This window comes from Calonectris borealis, chromosome 10, assembly GCF_964195595.1.
Source record: "Calonectris borealis chromosome 10, bCalBor7.hap1.2, whole genome shotgun sequence".
Taxonomy (NCBI): Eukaryota; Metazoa; Chordata; class Aves; order Procellariiformes; family Procellariidae; genus Calonectris; species Calonectris borealis.
In genome coordinates this window covers 7,848,096-7,869,658 of record NC_134321.1, presented here as the reverse complement: position 1 = coordinate 7,869,658, position 21,563 = coordinate 7,848,096, and the positions used below count along the sequence as shown (strand labels likewise).

At 41.2% G+C, this 21,563-nt stretch overlaps 1 protein-coding gene across 4 annotated transcripts in view; it reads right to left on the bottom strand.

Moving 5' to 3' along the window:
* MAGI1 (membrane associated guanylate kinase, WW and PDZ domain containing 1) overlaps positions 1-21,563 on the bottom strand; it is a 356,176-nt gene that overhangs the window by 151,666 nt on the left and 182,947 nt on the right. For all 4 annotated transcript variants that reach the window (XM_075158690.1, XM_075158691.1, XM_075158692.1 and 1 more), the window contains exon 2: positions 20,275-20,391. In XM_075158690.1, coding sequence (XP_075014791.1) covers positions 20,275-20,391 — 117 coding nt within the window. The remainder of the gene's footprint in view (positions 1-20,274; positions 20,392-21,563) is intronic.

Genomic DNA, 21,563 nt, shown 5'->3' with positions numbered 1-21,563 from the left:
CCCTCCTTAACAGCTTGCTCTCAATTTTGGGAGGAAGGTAGGACTTCAAAATTTTGGGGTGTTCCTTTGCTCCCCCCTGCCCTTTTAAAAAGCCTACAACATTACACAGAAAAAAATGCCTGCTAAAATACAGTCTCCCAAATTAAGTACTTCTGAGCTACCAAAGGCCACAGCCCAAGATGCTTGAACAGCTTTTGTTTTCTTTGTGCATGCAGATATTTCTCCAGAATTCTTCCACCCTGACGTTGGACATTCTTATTTCACTTATAAAACTCGTTTCTCACTTGACTTAGCGTGCAGCAGAGAATAACAAATGAGGCAGAGTGTTACCAGAAGGAGAAAGCAAGTTTGAGCATGAGAAAAGCTCTTATGTTACATGTCTACTTGACAAGAGTTGCCCAGATAATGGCAGAATATAATGCATAAAATTGTCAAATTATGGCAGCATCAATTCTGAGATTTCCTAACCTTGGAACCTCAAATTCTCTTCAGACCCATGTCCATTCAGCTCTGACCAAGAGGCAGAGTCCGAGCTAGGGAAACGCCTCATAGATGGTGCCCAAGAAGGAATGCCCCAAAACACGAGCCTACCAATACAAGGCTGAATTTTCCGAAAAGACTTCTGTTGGTATAACAAGCTCCCTAATGAAGTTAATGCTAACTCTTCATTTCTTCTTATATAATTTGGAAATTCAAGTCAATCATGCTTGGTTTGTTAGTCTTTCCTGGGACTCTCCTGAATCCAACAATATACTTTTAATTTTCTCATGCTACATTTATTTTAGTTAGGCTGGCAAAGCTCCACAGGCTAGTTTCAATTCCACCTCTTTTGCAGGGATTCCATTCACCCCAAACACTGAAGCAGAAACTCAGCAATGAGATGTACTGAACGGACACCTTCATCTGCGGAGAAGAAATGGGTCTTGATTCACCATGCAATGAACTCACTGATACTGTAGCACAGTGCAGCTCAAAACCAGACTGCACTGTCTTGGAGAAGCGCAAGGAAGATGAATAGAGGTCACTAATATTTAGTCACCAAGACCTTTATAAAAGGCAGAATACTTAGATTGCAGTGACCCAAAAAGGCCAGTGAACTAATAAAACAATAGAATACATGAAATATGAGAAAGAGAAAAATGGAAAAAAATTGAAAACGATCCATCCAATCAAACCATGACTAAAGGAGCTGATAAGAGGAGTTAAATGCTCTGGTGCTGTACCCTAATAACGCAAAGAAAATCTGAAACTTCAAATAATAAGAACAACAGGCCTCAACCTCCATGTCCCCCAAATCACATAGAACTAAAGATGAGTTCTCTCTAATGGGTAAGCAGCTGCTTAACACAGTGATGATAAAACTAGCTCAAGTACTCAAATTCCAGCCTCGCTGTGGCTTTCTAGACCCTTTCCAGTTTCCCAGTGGTTTGGCACCATGAGAATACTTTCTGGGGCATTCATCTCTTTCACAAAAACATCATCTCATCAGCAGGTAATGTGCGACATCCTTGCTGGCAGTCCCAGGAGTGAAGGGAAGGATTTAATGAGCACAGACTCTGAATCACTTCCTGATTAGGACTCAAAATGAGTTGACTTCATCTTCACCAGAAAAAAAAAAAAAATTAAAGTCTTTGTGTAGAAAAGGCAAAGGACTGTTTCAGCTCATGCATCTGAATGTGGTAAACCCTTGATTTCCCTTAAGAGTTTAGGATGACAGATTATCACAGGTTAAAATATTGCCTTGTCAACACCAGGACACTAGCACTTGTCAGCTAAACTACATCCAAATCACAGCTTTAACCAGCCATTGCTGTAGCACTGTACAAGTAGCTTGCACTGCTATAGCCCATTGCCAGCCTCTGCTAAAGAAAAGGACTTGGGTTCCTCAGACAGCCCAAGCCTCAGGGGATGTCTCAAGCCTCAGGCTCTTTTTGTGGTCCATGTAAGAAAGAGAGGAAGAGGAGACCTTTTTCCCCCCCCCACTTCCCCACCTTTATCAAGGGCTTGCATTCTGGTGCCGGATTGTTAGCGCACCATCAAAGAAGTGACACACTATTAATCACCACCGCAGTGCTGACAAAGTGTGCATTTCCAATAGCACCTTCTACATGACTATTATTCAACCTGCTCCCCATTCATTTAAATTAATGTAAAAAATCAACACCAGAGTGTTCTCACTGCCAGCAATAAACCTACTAAAGGCTTCTGGTAAAACCTGTACCCAGAGAGGGTGCAAACAGGGGAAAAGAGAGGAGCAATTTTACTTTTTTCCCAAAACATCATGATTTCAGTAACAGCGCTCTTTCAGAGCTTTTATTTTTTTGTGTACCTGATTCTCATCTTATGTTCAAATGCATTAAAAGGCAGGGTTGTATCCTAATGAAAATAAAACACAAAAAAAACCCCAAACCCAAATTAAAATTTCCAATCTACAACGGATTAAGAGTTTCCTCAGGCAAACGAAGAACGAGGTAATACTGCTCATTCCCGGTGGGACACTACCTCTGTTTGGGGAGGGAAAGCAACAAGCTACTTTTCAATACAGTAAGTGACATCCACAGCCATATTCCAATTGCTGACAGGACTACATTATTCATCTAGTGTTTTTTCCCCCATTTCAATACTGAAAATTTTCAGAAAATATGTAACGAAGTCATTCAGGCACAGCTTACTTAAGGCTGACTTTATATATGATTTTGTTGGGAATTTTGCCTCATTGGCCTCAAACTGCTGGGTCAACTATTTTTCTTCTTGGATTTCATTTTCTTAATGAATCCTTTGAAAGCCTATTTAAAAGAAAAAAAAAATTCAATCTCTTCCAAGGAGAGATGTGGGTGATTATGACATTTTACATCAACTAAATATTACATAATTTTTAAGAAAAGGTTTTACTTAAGTTACCGTGGACTCTCCAGTTCATGACATTTTGATGTTAGCAGTTAAATGCAAGTGTGAGCATTTATATTACACACACGAGCCAAATACATACATCCCATGCAACCATGTCAATATAGGGCATATTGATATTAACATATTTTATGCAAGTATAGCAATCTTACTATAAGGAGATATAATGTCTGGGTGAAATCAGTGGGGATGGGGGGAATTAACCCAAGGTTAAAATATCTCCATTCTTTACATAAGCCTTTCTACTAAATTTGAAACATGATCAAGTAGTAATTTTGGGGTAATACTAACTGTCCCAAAGGAAAATTTTCTTCCACCAGAAAGGGACAGATTTTGCCAAAGCACATCTCCCACAGGTAGGTCCAGCTTTTTAAAGGAAAAAAAAAAAACCAAAACAAAACAGTGTTCCTCCCTGCATTTCACTGTGCAAGGAAAAACTAAGCAAACCTAATAACTTTATTTTAGGGGAACAATATTAACTATAGCCATCACTATCAGCTTCATCTCTAATTAATGAGAAGTTGTGATAGAAATTCTGTCAAATCTATGTGAATTCAGAAACTTGCTTTAAACATGTCTTTTCTTCCGGATTTGTCCAGAGATTCCTGAAGACATCCTGCAGAGAGTCAGAGCCAGTGCATGTCTTCAGACAGAGCGCAACAGATCAAGGATATTTTTCCTATTTCTACAGGTTTTGTTTTTCAAGTAGAAGAAACAACTCTCATACTCAAGGAGGAGAAAAAGGAAGAGTAAGTAGCACATTTGATCTGTTATCTTCCAGTAGTCAGCTGGAATTCTACTGGATATTATCAAGGGGAGGGGGGAATCTTACTCATGTATGCAGAACAGCAACAACAGCTCAGGATTAGCTGCAGACAGAAAGACCATATAGGATTAACACAGTGAACCATCATCATGCTCACCAGAATATTCAAGAGCAAAATATTCAGAGGATTTCAGGACAGGATTTAGCAGAATTTGACTGAAAATAGCACCACATTTTGAATAAGCTTTATTGAATACCACAGACCCAGCATCGCTTGACCAAAATGACTTAATGCGCATTAATTTCAGAAATATTTCTTGCCATAACCATTTAAAGAATCAGTGCACTGGAAGGGATGGAAAGCTGTCAGAAAGGTGTCTATACACAAGCTTCAAAATGCAGGCAAGAGCCTTACCTGCAGCATATGAACTTTTAAATGACTGAAACGCAGGGTAAGTATTATTACTGTCAGATGCAAAGTCAAGAACCTAGCACCATTTAATCAGCTTCTGCTGCTGAATTAATGGCTTTCATTGTTGCTTTTTTCTTTCCACAATACTTTGACTGCTATGACAGCCTTACTTGTGCTAGGGGTTGTCAATAACGGCAAAAGGGATACTCTGAGCTTCAAATTGCAGGTTGGATTACCTGCATTAGCAGAGTGTACAAAAAAGAAAGAAATTCAACTGGAAAAGGCTTATTGTTGTTAAGGAGAAACCTGGCTGTGCAACACTTAAACAGCAAGGAGCTGAAGTGCTCCTAGAGCAGCTGCCGGTGCTCCTTCTCGCCAGCTCTGTAATAGTTTCCCAGAAGGAAGTGAAGCATCATTCTTGGATCTACATGGATCCATCATTGCTTCCATCTGACAGGAGCTAGCAGTAGGCAATGATGAGTGGAAACAAGCTGGCAAGGGAGAAAACACTCCCTGCTCTTCTGCACCACCGAGCGAATCCTTGCTCTCTCCAGAGCAAAGTTACTCCTCAATATAATTTCCCATGTTGCAGGAGGAGCCACACTTCAACAAGCAACAGGTTCACAATCTGGCCCTTTACTGAGCCAGACCCTCTAACAGAAAAGCCATTCGCAGCAGACCGTAACCTCCTGGGACTGAGCTAGACTTTGCATTTTGCCCATTTTTCCTTGTGCACTGCAGAGTAGAAAATAAGCATAATTAACAATGTAAAGCTCAAGCTGCTGAACCTGGTAGTTCAATTTAAAAACAAGCTTCATACATTCACGTGATGCAAGTGTGTTAGAAGAAGTCTTATTAATCGTCTGGGCAAGCACTGCCTTAAATTTGGATCCTTTTTGGCTACTAATTCCAGCCCCTACACTTGTAAACTATTCCGATGTACATGCACACAGACTGATACCCAAGTAGCTAGAGCATGAAAAGGACAGTAAATAGATGGCAACTGATAACACTGTTGATGTCAGACGATACTGTAACCTAATCCAGCACACACTTGGCAGTTGTGGCTGGAAAGCGCTCTACAAGTGCTACTAGCATCCCCAAATAGTCACTCTCATAGCTGGCCGTTCAGTAACTGCCTTTATGAATCTGCGGTCTTGGCCAACCTTTGAATAGGCACACAAGCTTGTCCATATTACAGACTCGGTTTATTTTTCTGAACTCTTATTGGCAGTTTACACAGCAGTAAATGATCGAAGGTGCACAAGGACTAAATCCAAGTTCATGGTTGACTTGGCCATTCATCCACAGACAAGGGATACATGGAAAGGCAGCTGCAATATGGAAAGGCAGCTGCAATATGCAAAGCTGCTGCAGCCACTGGCCGTGCTTTACCTGTCCTGTGGGCAAATGAAGCGGATCACTCTTCATCACTATTAACACACTGATATGTAAAAATAAATAAATAAAATAATACAAGCCTTGCCTGCAAATTCCTCTGAAATTCCTGGGAAAAAACAGACACCCTTCCCAGTGTAACAGCGGGCACAGATCACCAGCTAAGTTAGCTCTAAAGGCAAATATTCCATTTTCACTGAGAGATGCAGTGTGCCATAATACGAATAAGGAACAAAGACCCCTTTCATTCTGCTGACAAATACAGTATAGCATGTCACAAATCACAAGGGGAGCAGACAACACAATGGCAGCAATTAAATGGGTGTCCTTTTATTAAGAAATACATATAATAATGACAGACTATGTACACTCCTTCCCCCCAAGCCTTCAAGATTTACACTGGCTAACATGGCTGTATGTAGAGATGTTACTTCTGTTACATAGAAAACCATCTTAAGGAGGGGTATATCCAGCCAGTGCAGCAGGATACACGCAAATGCAGAAATAGGTATTTTGTTTGGTTTTATACGTGGTGTTGTCGTGGTACACCTTGTTTATTGCAATTCACACACAGCTTCTGCAACTCATTCACAATTGATATATTTCTGGAGAAGCTAAAAAAAAAAAATGCCCTTTTTAACACTCTCACTGCTGAATTTCAACTGAGACACCATCTCTGCCTCCTCCCTTCTTGGCCTCTGCCCTGGTGACCCAGCCTGCTCTCGGGAGATTCACTTTCCAGCCTTCACACCTGCTTAGTTTAGGGGACCCTCCTGGCCCTGCTATGCCTTTAAGATGTGACCAGCCTCTCTGAGCCTGTCCCTCCTTGCTTGCCAGAGCCAGCACAGAGGACCGCTGCCCAGCTCAGCTCACAGCGGCCAGCACCTTGCCCCACGCCGCGACCCCAGGAGCGGAAACGCGCACCGATTCTCGCCTCCTGCTTTACTTTCGGCATGCGCAGCCGTCTGGGGAGCAGCTACATTTCTACCCCAGATGAGTGCATCCCTCGCGAGGTCTCCTTCCTGCCCCCTCCTCGGCTGAGCCGCGGGAGAACAATGTGGGGACAGACATTTAGCAACACCTGCTGTATCGCATTAATATGCACAGGGATGTATTGATGGTTTTTCCCATCCAACACTAAGACTGCATTGTTCGGGGCGATCCATCAGTGGATCGCTCCCCCCCCACGCCGGCCCCACAAGCCCCCTTCTGACATGTCCCCTTGTCTCCCAGCCCGGGCTGACGACCACGTTTAGGAATGCACTTCATTAAATCGGAGCTGCCCCATTCCAACCTGCAATGCGGAGGCAGTACAAAGCAAGCGCCACGCTTCCTCCCGCATTTCTTTCAAAAGCCCCATTGTTCGGCAGGCATCTGGTCCTGATCTCAGCCTATTCGTGCCCATTGACCCCGCTTTTCGCAGCGCACCCGCTCGCCAACGGGCCTCACGTAAAGCCTGCTTGATGAATTAAAAAGCAGCACTAGCCATCTGTCCTCCCAGGCTGGGCTAAGGCTGTGCAGCTCCGCTCCGCAGCTCCCTCCCCAATCCCGCAGCCTCCCCTGCCTCCCGTTATAACCCGCTCTCTCCTTACATGCACAACCTGCAGCTGAGGAACCACTGGGTTCGCTCAGTAAACACAGACCTAGCTTATCACATTTGCTGCTTTTCATTTCTTTCGTTAGCATCTAGGAAAGGAAAAAAAGAGAATACAACAGAACATTCTCACTTGCCTGAGTCCTTCGAAATTCAAGCACAAATACAAGATTAATCCTTCCTTTGTGAGGTCTTGTCTTTAAGTCGTGGTATGTAATGATCCTCAGCACTGCAGCAAAGGGGAATAAAAAATGCAGGGATCATAAGCAGGGGGAGGACAGGGCTTACTTACATCAGGGTTTCTGCCACATGACAATAGGTTTGAGAGGGAAGAATAAGCTGGCAGCAGCAGCTGACAGTGCAAAAGGGAGAATGCAGAAGACTGCCTTTTATATTATTGGTGACATTTCTAACACATGACAACAACTTCCATCTGTATTTAAGCTGGGAGTGTGAGGAAAAGAGCATTACATCACAACTCCTCTATTCCTAGGGGCTGTGGAATATGTAGGCCAGAGGGATTAAAAAGCACCTGTGTATGCTGGAGATCTGAAATACCACGAGGCAGATTTTTCCCCCCTCTCTTCTCTCTCCCTCACCCTTTTTATTTCTCTATCACCTTCACTGAGCTGCTGTTGAGAATATGCCCAGGGAAGTGCAAAATGGTATTGTCCTAGTTTGCAAGGCAAGAGAATGGGGGAACTATGCAAATATGTATTTCTATCTCTCTCTCTCCATAGGAGATATAGCACTCATTTTTGCAAGCAATCAGACAGAATACAGAGCACCTTTCTGTTTTCTGCTGTGCTTGTCCCAAGGGCTTTGAGTTTCTCTTAAAGTACCAACTTTCATCTTCCTTTTAAATCTGCAGGGAATTTCAGTGACAGTAGCAATGATTTTTTTTTTCCTTTCTTTTACAGCCAACACATGCCTGTATCTTTTTAAAAGTAAACATCAAGAACAGGGGCCAAAGATATTTTGGAAAAAGCACTTGACTGCTTCAGAGCCAGCAGGTGTCCGTCTTGGACGCTTTCCACATATCTCACAGCACAGGATTGCTTAGATGCAGTACTGAAATCCCAGGGGACTCCAGCCTTGCAAGGAAATCTGCTCCCCCGCAGCTCAACAGCTGCTTCGCCGGGGCTCACGCGGCTCCACTGAGGCAGGCAGGGGTGTGAGGATCCCGAGGAATGCACAGGAGGTGCTGGTGGGGTGGGCACAGGGTGCTGTGGGGCCATCCCTGGTCACCTGCTCCCATGCACCAGGGCTCAGGCATGGCAGGGACAGCACCCACAGCTGCTGCTCTAACAAGCAGACGTTTTGAACCACGCCAGCTAACAGCCATCGCTTGCAAAGCAGCTCAGTACAGGTGTGGACGCAGGCGACAGCTCACAAGTTTACAGCACGTGTGTGTGAGGGCCAGGCAACGTAAGGAAAAAACATCTTCTCTGCGTGTGCAGATACAGCGACTGCTCTTGCTGAAGTACCCGATCCCCAGAAGTGTTTGAACTGGGTAGGGGCAAAATGCCACCAAGATAGCAAGCCTTATATTACCTTTATAAAAGAAATAGCCACACACGAACATGTGTGTTTCATGTTTTCATGAAAACACCATCTGGCCCAAGGTGCTGGCCCATTATGTGTCTCCTGTTTAAAAAGAAAAGATAAAAATTCTTTGGTCAAGATTCACCTGCCTGATCTTTCAACAACAGCCTCATTGAGTCTTAGGCTGTGTTTTGGGTATATGTCAGGTTAGCTCACAGTCCCCATGGGAAGTCCAAAGCCTGTGATAACGACGGTTTTAGAGTACTGGATACAGTAAATTTGAAAACTGCAATATGAAAATAAATAACTCTTAATTCTTCACCCCTCCTCTTTATGTCCACAAAATAAAAAAATCTGCCCAAGCCAGACTGAAACTCTCTCACCAGATGATACTTCAGTGAGGCAGCACCTAAATGGGACATTCCAGAAAAAAGCCTCTTTATTAAAAAAAGAAATAGAGCATTTTACTTTACATTTATTCAGAGATCCAGCTCCCCAATCATTTATGAAAACTCTTTCATAAGATTTAGAAAGGGGGAAAAAGGAAACAATGAAATGACTTATTTTTAATCTGGGGTTTAAAGGCTTTTTCTCTTTCCAAAAAAAAGTCCCACACACAAAGAAAGAAATTCAATGCAAACCTCTGTTTCTGTATCATGAAAGCCCCTTCGAGCACCAGAGTAATCAATTTCTCAGAGCTTGTGTGGTCTACAGCAAAAGCTGAAGAAGGTATTTAAGTTTATACAGCCTTCAGCATTTTGATGGCTTGCTTTTGAAATACGACATATTTAAACTTTATATCTTTTTTACAGTTAGTTATGTCTTAAGAAAATGGTTGCTGTCAGTAGAAAAAATAGAAACAAAGGAGAATAAATGAAATTCAACCCGTCTTTGAGCTGCTTGCCCATTCTAAAATCAGAGTAATTCAAAGTTGCACCACGAAAACTGTTACAATTGTAATTATAGCACCTTTCATTATATTATACCCAGTCTTATTTTAGCATCAAACACTTTGGTTCATACTAACAAAGAAAAAATATTAAATAAGAGTGGTGCTCCAATGCCAAGCACCACCAGATAAGCATCCACACAAATTTACAGGAACAGTAAACCCAATACTTGGTCAGATGTGAGAGAACTCTCTACCTTTTCTCGAGCAGAAAGTCACAGGCAAACCATAAATCACTTCAGGATGGGGAAAGGAGTCTTTGTCCTTACGGTAACCCCAACTTCCCACCATGAAAGAAGACCATCTTGAGACAAGATTTTACAGCTGGGATTTAACTCACAGGGTGGAAGAAGTGTGAGATAAAGCACTCTTGTAGGTAGGAACAAACTTCTCCAACAGACTTCTCAATCTTTCATCAGTACATTTTGGATCCAATTCACTTACCATGTGGGAACAGCAAATGGGGAACAAACTGTGAATTCAAATAACTGTAAACTCAGCAAGATGTGGAAATAAAACACAGATGGTGCACTTCAGATTAAGGGTCAGCGTTTCAGCGTCGCTTTCCACTTTTACATTGTGATAGGTGATGTATAACAACCACCTCCTCCTCAAGACAGCGCTCTAATTAAACCATGACTCACTTAGGAAAACAAGGAGGCAAGTGATACCTCCACGGAAGCCTCCCTGCCAGTTAGGAGGAGCTAAGGTTACTTTGTTAAGCTGCAGCTCATGGTTTTGCTGCTTGAGGATTAACGTTTGGGAGTGGAAGTTGTCTCTGTTGGACAGGCACAGCTGAAAAAAGTTTTTTCAGTTTTTCCAGTTCCCAGGCGTGCTGCAGCAGGGCTGCTCTGCCTGGCAGAGCTGTGCCCAGCACCCATCACAGCCCCTGCCACAGCACCCGCTTGGTCCCCTCTTCACCACCTACATCTCCAGCAAGATTTTGCAGAGGCTGCTCTGATACCTGTTTGCAAAGGCCAAGAACACAACCACTGCTACCAGCATTAGTACCAACCCTTACAAAGTGCCCAGTATTAAAACACCTCTGGAAGTCTGCATCGTGCCTGCCTGAACATTGGGTTCATTTTATTCTCTGAAACCGATTTTGTCCTAAATCCCAGGAATGGAATTTAGGATGACTTTATTCTTCCTGTGAAGTGTTAATTGCATGCCCAGGGCTCTCTAAGAAAGGGTCTGCTTGTAAGCACAAGTTCAAAGAAAAAATAAAGCAGTAAGTACAGATTAGATGACAGAAGAACTATAAATCTATAGGAGCTTGAAATGCCAGATAGAGAGGAGCAGTAGTGATTGTAAGGTGACTATTACCTTCAAAATATGCCGGAGGTTGTTTATCAGATCAGAGTTAATGAGGGAGAAATCTAATAGTACTATAATATTAAATTTACCGTTTTAATGGTATCATCAATGTTCTATAATGTGGGCAATTTACAGAATGTCTGTCAATGTGATTCTCCAGTGTGGTTAGTTACACAGGAGCAGCACTATCGCATCTCATCAGCTGTTCCCTTCTAGAAAACACCGGGTGTTTTGCAGAGGATTGCAGAAGGCTAAGTGAGATAGCAGAATATATGTTTAAAATTATGGGAATGCAAAAATGGGAAAGATATTTATGAACATTATGGGATCTTTACATTCCTGAAAAAAATGGGTCTAGCTCTGCCCCACTGCCAAGTGCAGCCTTCTTACTTCTGCACTGCCAGTGTCCTGCTGGGTTTTCCTCAACTCTGCACTGCCAGTGTCCTGCAGGGTTTTCCTCAACTCTGCACTGCCAGTGTCCTGCTGGGTTTCCTCAACTCTCTTGCACGTCTTGCAACACTTGCTGCTTTTCTCAAAACCTTACATACCTGAATTTGGAAGAGCTGAAAATAACCTCGCTATTCAAGTACATTTTCAGCTCTCATGTATTAGGCCTCTCTGAACAAAACAAAACACCAAAAAACCCCCACCCTAGGAAAACATGAAAGAAGGTGGCAGTAAGGGCTCAGAAACTAACAGGTAAATGAAAAGAATCAAAATACCCAGTTTCAAGTTTTTGATTACTAATTCAAGACCTGTGAACAGTAGGAGATGGTAATGCTGCATTTATAAATATCCATCTCCTCATGTATTCAAGGAAGAGTTTGCTAAAAGCAGCAGCTTCTTAATTTGGAATTCCTCCTTCCTCTGTCACCTGCCCCAGTCCCTCAGTTCTGCAGGACGCCAGTTTAAATTCCTAATACAGCAAAGATTACTTGCACACTTTTAGCATATGATAATCTCCCATTAAATAGCTTTAAATTTGGTACAAAAATCCATACTGTAGTGGCAGTATTTGAGTTGCGATGATGATCTGAGATAAAAATGAAGTATCATCTATTTATCTAATAAGCGATACTGCTTCTTTCTACAGACCTCCCTTTACCAACATCAACATTTGTCTACTGTTTTTTCCCCTGGTAAATAAAGTGTTAAACCTGAAGTTTAAAGAAAAAGTGCAGGTAGTGAATGAATGATGAAGTATGAAATATAATTCAAAGGCAGATGACACTTCCAAGGGTCTCTGATGTTCTTCTCCATCTTCAGCTCCAAAAAGACCCTGCAAGTAGAACTGCTAGATCACTATCCCCCTGATTACTTTGTGATACACGCCTCATTTTGAAGATACATTAGCCTTTCAAAGAGCCATTTATTAAACATTTCCATTTAAATAATAACTTTCACAATCCTCAGTGAAACAGATGTATTCACTATTAAATCACTAATTAAGAGCAGCCTGGGATATTACAAAGCCCTTTAAAAGGAATTCAGGGAACTAGTGTCCCCCTTAAACAAATCTGTTCTGGCAATGACCCAGGAATCTTGACTTCATAACTCAAAGCTCTAATTATTCAAGAGGACATTATAAAAAAAGGATACATCTAGACCTTTATGACTAATAGGAAAGATTTATTTCTCCTTCAACAGGGGCAGAACTAGAAATATTTGTTCTATTTTTTCTACCTTCTTATTCACTGGGGGTGGGGGGGAAGGAAATAAATGAAGATTAATTTACAGATTTATTCCTAGTAAAGGTACTGGGTATGAGTCTCCCCAAAGAAAACCAGCTAGCAGAATCTAAACAGCTTTATAAGTGATTACACAGCTAATCTCCTCTCTGCTGAAATAAAGAGAGAAAGGATTTAGAGGACAAATACAGCACGCTTTATGTGAAGAAGCATGGTAATGTTAAAAAAAGGATAATTGTTTGAAGATGAAATGTAGCAAGTCTACACCTCCATCAAACCGTCAGGAGTTTGCATCTGCCATTGCCCTCCTGGGCTCAGAGACTGTCACGGTAGCAATATATGTGACTGGGAATCACACAGGCATTTCCTCCTCTGCAATGCCACTGTGTTTGCCCAGACTACACTGCAGGTACTGCGCTGGACCAGAATAATATCACATAAATAGGATTTTCAGGTGTCCTCTTGTAAGTACTGACATCTTTGATGAAAGAAGCACAGGACTTTTGTAACTGTGAAACCACCATGCAAATCAACACACCCAAGCACAAATACACCTATACAGAGTGATGGGTGCTTTCTAGAGGGAGTTAATCATGAAATACCAAATGTGAATCCCAAACGCAAACTGAGTGGAAGAACAGGTTAAAGAACGGCTACACATTTAATTTTTCCTTATTTTAAACTGTTCCTTTTGCCTGGAACACTCATTCTCTTGGCTTGTAGCATAACCAATACGCTATAAACCTTGAACAGATACATGGTGGTAGATGAAAAGAAATCAAACCGCCTCGATGAAATCAAAAGCTGAGACACTGCAGCCATCACAAAAGACCTAATCAGGACCCTGGGACATCGTATGAAAAGCTATGGCAGGACAGAGCCAGTTTTGATGTAAATAATGTGGGGTAATTCATCTCCACCCCTTCAACCTCCAAACAGCAGTACCTGCACAGAGCTCCGATTTACCCTCTGCTTTCCAAAAGACTCACAACCTTAGAAACCTTTACGTTTTAAAACATATGCACAGACGTTGTTTGCACTACCTAAATAACCACTTGCAGATGCTTTACCATAGTACAAAGCAACCGCAGTGAAAAAATGCAAAATTAAGTACACTGGGGACTAACAAAGAAAACAAAGAAAACTAGCCATGTAATCTCTTCCCACACTTCTTACCCAAATCTCCTTTGGCAAGTGGCATGGGAGAGCCTATAAGGCTGAGCTCTTCTGCTTTGTACTGTTCTCTGGTGCCTCATGCAATTTCAACTGGGTGTACAGTGAAACACAAAAAAGCTATTCCTCACAAATGGGTAAGCAGATGGAGCAATATTTGCTATCGTAAGTGCTTTTATTTCCAAATGTAAAAAACAAAAACAAAAACCAAAACCCAGCAGTTTCACTGGCACAAAATGCAGTATTGATCTGAAAGGACAGACCAGATGGAAAAAAAGGTCTGAAGTCTCCTAGATTAAACAGAAATGACTGTGTATAGAAAGGAACTAAACTACAGAAATATTGGCCCTGTTGCTCAAAACAGGGCACTTTTCTCTCTCAAAAGTGAAAACACATCTGGTTCACTAATATGTGAAATGATTGTATCCTTGAAAACTGCAGGGGACTCTGCTGCAATTCTGCACTCCCTGGAACACAGCTACAAGGATTTTCTAAACCCACTGGTTGTATTCAGGATACAGTCCCTGCTGAAAATACAGGAAGAAGTAAATGTGCGTACATTAGCTGGGATGGAAAATATGCCTCATATTCTTCAGAGTTAGATTAACTCACAAGCAAATGTTCTTGAGAAAAATTATCTTAACATACTGCTGGTACCTGTACGTTGTACCCTAGTGATAAAGACACTATTTTAAAAATATTTAAAACTTTTTCCTAACATAAATCTTGTAAAACAATTATTTTTCGTGTGTTAGAAAAAAGATCAGTCTGCTGTTCATCACTTTATCAGTGTGGGCCTTCAAATGAATATTTCATGGACACTGCAACTTTTTCTCATTACAAAAGCAGAATTACTGGGTGTACCTCTAGGAAGGGAACTGCAACAAAAGGTACTTGGATAATATGGTTGCAGGTCTGGAAAGCTTTTGAGAATTCAAAGAACATTTGTGTACATAAACTGATGATTTATTGCTTGTGAAGAAAAATAATGTGTACTGTCAGTGATTGTTTATCCTTAATAAAAACTAGTAACTAAAAATAACTTTGAAATTGTGACTCAAATATCCCCACATATAAAAACACATGCATTTGTAACATAAAGGTCTTTCTGCTTCACTTCAACAATTTTTCCAATATACTGATAGACTATTATACTCAATATTTTAAAGAAAGGAACCTTCTGTAAGCTGGTTTGCATATCCCTTCTATCAATTCATTTTTAAGTTCAGAAATACTTATGGGGAACCTAGTGCTACAGGACTTTAAAAGCTGTCCTGGGAAATCACCTAAGTCTGCATGTTTGACAGCAGTTTCATCACACCCCAGCCCATTTAATCTCTCTAGCCCTCCATTAGCTGCAGATGATGGTGGCTACGCATGTAGCAGCTTACTCGACTCGTGGAGCAACTTTGGTACTTCAGTTATCCAGGAAAACATTTAATCCAGATAATAAGGTTCAACGTGCTCTTCTACATCCACTTACTAAAGTTTGTCATATAAATACTGTGAAGTTTCCTTGTTCAATATTATCGGTTTTCCTTAGAAAAGAGACTTTCCCTTTGCACCAGCAGATCACTTGGAATAAAGAAACTTATTCTCAAATTTCCCACTGAAATGTGAGAGAGCTCCGGCCAGCCAGGTGCCTGGGTGTCGCTGTCTTTTTCTAAACTTCCTTACAGATCACTCGACACTTACACTATTGATTTTTATCCATTTCTTTCCATTTTGCTATAAGACTAACCACAACAGTTGGAGCTACTGTTCTGTAATTGAAGACAGAGGAACAGATCAAACTCTGGGAAGGTGAGAGAACAGACAGCGGAAATGAAAGTGGTAAATCTCTAACATTAAACTCTCCAGCCAATTAATCCCAGGGCATGTACTTGTTTTGGGAAAGTGAATCAACTGTTGAATGATGACCTCCTGAGGTTTTAAAAGCCAATTTTGGGAAGAAGAGGAAAAAAAAAAAAAAAAAGATTGCCACAGAGTGTCTAGGCTGACATCTGAGGCTTAACTCTAGGCTAGCCATTACACTGCTCCCATGTCATCTACCATGAAAAAGACCTTGCATTTTCCAGAGTTTTGCTTCATAAACTACCGCCTGGCAAAGAAAGGAATTGCACAGTACCAAAATAATGCAGAATATACATGAATAGGGAGGGGACCACTGATCTGTTATTTCAGTCACGCCTGCACCAGGTACACTGTTTTGGCAAGTAAAGGTGTAGATGCCAAATGCCAGACCCACCACAGATGCCTCTGCATGTCACACAGGACTCAAAAAAGTGGCGAATAAGGTAAATGTGCTCAGAGGAAAAAAAACCACATGCTGAGATAAGCTTTTATGGAAATAATATCATCTCTCTGATTCTTCTCGATACACTGTGAAAAGAAAACTGCTGTCAGGTTGTTTAGAATAAGCAGCTATTACAAATGGCCAGTACTGCTTGTTTATTTTAAACAGATGCCCTCTACCATCATTTCAAAATGAGGAAGATAATCCTGTCTGTTCAGCCTTCCGTGAACAGTGCTTTAGACACGCTGCTGCACTATAACGTTAAAGTAAGTTGCTATCGTATATCTTTCTCAATTAACACTATTGCACAGATATCCCACGGTAAGGCTACTTGGAAACACCTATTTAATGGCTATATTCTTACATGAACTTCCAACTAATCACATTTTCCACTAAGTAAATCTTCACATTCACCAATCCTGTTTGGGGGAGTTCTGCTCCTAAGAAACACTCTCTGAAACCTAATGCCAGGATATCAACACTCTCAGCCTCCCCCCACATCAGATGTAATGCAAGTCACATCAACTTCTGTTAGCACAGGTGGACTCAGCCATGCCACAAGGTACCCCAGCAAGATGCCCCACACAGTTGGTAAACCTGCCCTTTTGCTCTTAAGAGCTTAGGCTGGCAAAATTGAGCTGGAATAAGTGAAACCCACACTAGAAATAAGCTGTGGGCAAAGTCTCTGCATCAGTCAAAGCACTTCTGGTACAGTCATGGCCAATCAGTAATCACGGCATTGTTGCCAATTCACAGACTACTCCAAGCTCAATGGAGCCATTAACTAGCCCACAAATAGAGCATTATTTCTGGTGATCTTCATTAGGCACATCAGAAAACAGGAAAAATGTCGTGCTTCAAAACAAAACGAGGCAAAGGGGATAGCTTGAGACTGGACCAACATCTTGCTAATCTGGATGATGTATGTGAGGGTTTTTTCTAGATTGACAGTGGATCCTACATGCTAGGAATGAGAATAGTTATTTATCTGAACACGTAGGGAGAATAACTTTGCTCAAGTTTAAGGTGCTGATTTTTCTTAAGCAGAAGAAGACAAAAATACTCTAAAAAAAAGTCTCTGACCCAGCATGTGAAGTTAACAGTGAAATGAGAGGATCAGGAAGACAGTAAAGGAAACAACACACAGCTGAAATAAAAGTTAGTTCAGTGGCTGAACTGCACTAACTCTTTCAAATATTTGTACATTGTAAATGCATGGCTTCATTAGCACTTATGCACCATTCAAATACATAAATAAGGTGTCCTGCCTCTCTTCCTTACTCTGGTTCGGTCCTAGATTAGGGTGCTGAAGTTGTAAATGCCAGAGGAGAATGCTTTGGGTCTGTAAATAAACCCGTGGGTTTGGTGTGATAGTAACAGCAGAGCACTCACGACGGCACGACAACCAAACTTGGAGGCCACCTGGAAGCTTGTCACAGCTGTTGTTTACTACAGATCTTTGCAGAAAAAATCAGCTCAATGGGGAGCAGGGAGCTGAGGGTACAAAGACTCGGAGGAAGCGTGCTGGAGGGGCAGAGGGCACTGAGGAGCAGGGGAAGACTTCAGCTTGCAAAAATAACCGTGCGGTTCATCTACTTTCAATAATACTTCACTTTTGGGTCCACTTCAAGGTCTCATTTCTTTATGACAGTTCCCGTGTTTAAGGATGAAGTCCTCTGGTCTCTCAGAAAACCATCCCTGTGTCACCCACTTAGGCAACACTCATATCCTCTTTGGGAGTTGACATCATCCCACTCTCTTACCCTTGATTGTTCACCAGAAATTAAAGCAAACTCTTAACCAACTTAACCAAAGTAAAAATCTAAATGACACTTAAGCAGTGTGTCATTGTCATATGAAATAACGAGGTTAAGTCAAACTTTCTGCATCTTTCCTCCCCTCTGCTTGACCTCTGTCTTCTACAAAAGCTATAGCCATGTCTTCATTCAGTTCCCGAGTCAGCCAAGCATGCAACCAGCACACGGCTGTGTGGTAAACAGAAGCCCTCTGGGTTTTCTCACCGCCTGTACCAAACTAGTCAGAGCTGAACCATGTGGCATTCTTACTAGAATTTCTGGGGAAGAGCTGGTTAACATCACTTTTCTCTATTTTGCATTTACTAATTACCACTTCATTTAGCCCTTATATTAGTGCAACACAAAGCAGCTGTCAGGCCAACCATGCTCAGTCCAAGTGACCTTGTGTTCTTGTTCGTGTTTACCACATAATCAGCAGGGAATTCCATTTTCAAAATACAAGACTTCATAATCCATTAGCACTAGAGATTGGTCCCGGGCTCTGGATTTACTGGTCATGTGTACCAAGGAATAAAAATATAAGCGTACAGCTAGATTAATCTCCAGACCTGCAAAGCATCCGAACTCACCGTGCGTGCAGCAGTCTCATTCAAATTCACATACAAATATTAGCATCATTCTTAAAAGCTACCGCTGATACCCCACAGTACATGAAGAAAAAATTAAATGCTATCTGCTTTACAACTCAGAAAGTATGGAGACACACAATAACTAACTCCACTTCTCAGATTTTCCATTTGTTTCATAAATAGAACATAAGTACTGATGTTCTTATTAATACATCGACAAACCATATTTCCCCCAGCCATTTCTAAAAGGCAGGAATCACTTCCACTGCTCTTAATTTTAAATCAAAAGTCTTTAGCGACTCTAAGCAGTTTAGCTCACCATCAAGTTCAATAAATCAGAGAAAAGAATCAAAGGAAAGCATTTCAAAATGTAACCTTGGTAACGCACAAAATGCTTCCACAGAACTTACGCTCATTTGCTTTATTTGCTGCTTTAGAAATTGGAATATAACACATAGGCAGAAGGACATTAGCATCACGACATTGCATTTCCCGAGCCTAACATTGCATGTGCTCTCCTAGAAGGCACTTTTCGCAGTATGCTTTAAAAACCTGCAGCCTGGTGAGTTAGATGATTCAAAACTAATCATATTTCACGTTGACAAAATGGAAAATGGAAGTGTTCAATAGAAAATAATAATCCATATTTACTCTTTATGTCCATGCACAGCACTTTAAATGTAATTTGGTCCAAGCTATCCACTGATAAAATGAGAATAAACTCAATGGTGATATACAGCATCTGCCATTTGAAGAATCAACATTTTTCAGTGTTACCAAACAGTTTTAACTGTGGTCCTACACAGTTTTCCTGCGTGCAACACACAGATTGAAAATGGCTACTACTCTATGTACCATTATGTAATATTTGTTGGCAAATACTGATTTTTGAGTGGCAACATCATTATTCAATATTTATGTAAGCCTACCCGGATAAACAACCTCTAATTCATGTTGAGATAGAAAACTTCAAAATATTTTGCTGCTCATCTCAGTATCCTATAACTAAGATGTTTACCAGTTCTTATCCCAGCCTGATCTGAAAGGCATACCATTATCCCCACAGCTCATCCCAAAGTTAAGCAGAAAAACCTTTTCTTTAGAATAGCCTCTCCTGGCAGCTGGAGAATGCCAAACAGAGGTGCAATGAAGTAGGATCATTCTCGACTCTTTGTACATCTTCCCAAAATGCCACAGACAGTCTCATTCTGAGTAAAGATTCTGAACTTCTAAAGATTACCACCTTCCAAACTTCTCAGTCTTCCTCCTGGTTGTTTTTTTGAGTGAAAAAGAGCATTTCTTTCTTAGCTTCACTAATTCTTGTGGCTTATCTCCTTCTTGAATCGAGGATGACCTTCCAACAGTGGCAGTTGCCTGCTACAATGGCACCCAGCCATAAAATGCTGTTCAATTTCACAAGTTAAACAAGCATCAGATATAAAGTTCTGCTGAGGAAATAAAAATGAAAGCAGGTTTTTTTATTCATAGGTTTCAAACCAATAAAGGAACATTCACCATAATGATGTTAATGAACACTATTTCTAAAGCAAGCACTCATTTCATGGCTGGATTTTTAGGTTTTTTTGTCCAAAGTAGGCATCACAGGCTTGCATCAAACCATCAACTGTTCCAAAAAGGTAATCAAAAAAGCAGAGTTCAGGAATGAACTGTTTTCCCTTTTCAACCCTACCTGAACCCTATCTGCTGTCACACACGGAAGTCTGCCCAAGCTGAAAACTGAGTCTCCCCCGGAGTTGTGCACACCACCACGTGAAGGCTGCCTCAAAAAAACCTATGAAATTCTACTACGTGTAATCCACCAGGTCAATGTTTTGTTACTTACAAGGCACAGCATGGCGATAAAGGTTATCTCTAATAGTCTGCTGCAGATCGTGATCCGGCGATCCTTTCTGAAACCTCTGGTTGAGATAATGTCTCAGGTCTTTATTCAGTCTGCTTCCTGCAAAGAAAAAACAGCCATTTATTTATTTCTAAATGCACACAATTAACATTTCCAATTCAGGCAAATGTTAGACTTCCATTCAGAATCCCCTAAATTATGTCATGCTGACTTTACGAGCGGAGGCTCATCTTCCTCTACAAATGGCTAATTACCAAAAATAACTTGCTGTAAACAAGAGGTCTCTCTTGTCTCATAATGCATCTTTCTTCCTGTGGTGTTAAACAGATCATCATTCCCTTTTATCACTTATTTGTCTGATGTGTCTGATGTGAAAGGAGAAAGACAGATGATGTGAAAAAGAAGAAAAATAATAAAGGTAGAGTTGCCTTTGCAACTCACTGGAGGGTGAGCTGGGCAGACAGACAGAAGGCAAAGGCTGCTCCCATCAGAGGTACTAATATAGCTGAACATGGCACAAAATCAAACAAGCGCTATAGTTTGCACTGGTATCTACCCCAGCACACAGCAGGAGTTAGAAAAGAATTGATTGAAGGAGTTAAGAACACCCAAAGTCCTTAAAAACAACAGAATAATATCCAACACTTTTCACTTAAATCTATTTCCCCATTCAGTTTTGAACACTTTCGGAAGTGTGTGAGAATAAAGATAAATGAGTTGAAAACAAAACAAAACAAACAAACAAAAAGAAGAAAAAAAACCCGAAAACAAAGAAAAAGAAACATAGTTGTTAATGAACATTGCTAGTTGCTGAACACCAAATCCTTTCTTGTAAAAGAACATATGAACTGGAGCAACTTAATGAAGTCTTTTCCCATACATGAAATATTTCCAAGTCTGGAATAACATTGACATTAATTTGACTGAAAAGCAAAAACAACCCCACAAAAACATACAGAGAACAGGGATAGAAACTCTTCTGTTCTAAAAAGAAAAGAAAAAAAACATTGGAAAAGCTTCAGAGAAGTGCAACCAGGATGATCAAAGTCTGGAGCAGTTGCCATACAAGAGAGCGGGCTGGGATGCTGCAGCCTGTTGCGGACATCGGTTTCCAACATGCCCAGAGGGCGGGTGGGGACTGGCTGCTCCCTGCCTCTCCCAACACAAGGACTAGGAGACACCAACGGAAGCTAATGCGACTTGGTTCAAAATCACGCAACAGCAGCAGTAGTTCACACGGACTGTGGCAGCTTTACTTGATGGAGAGCACT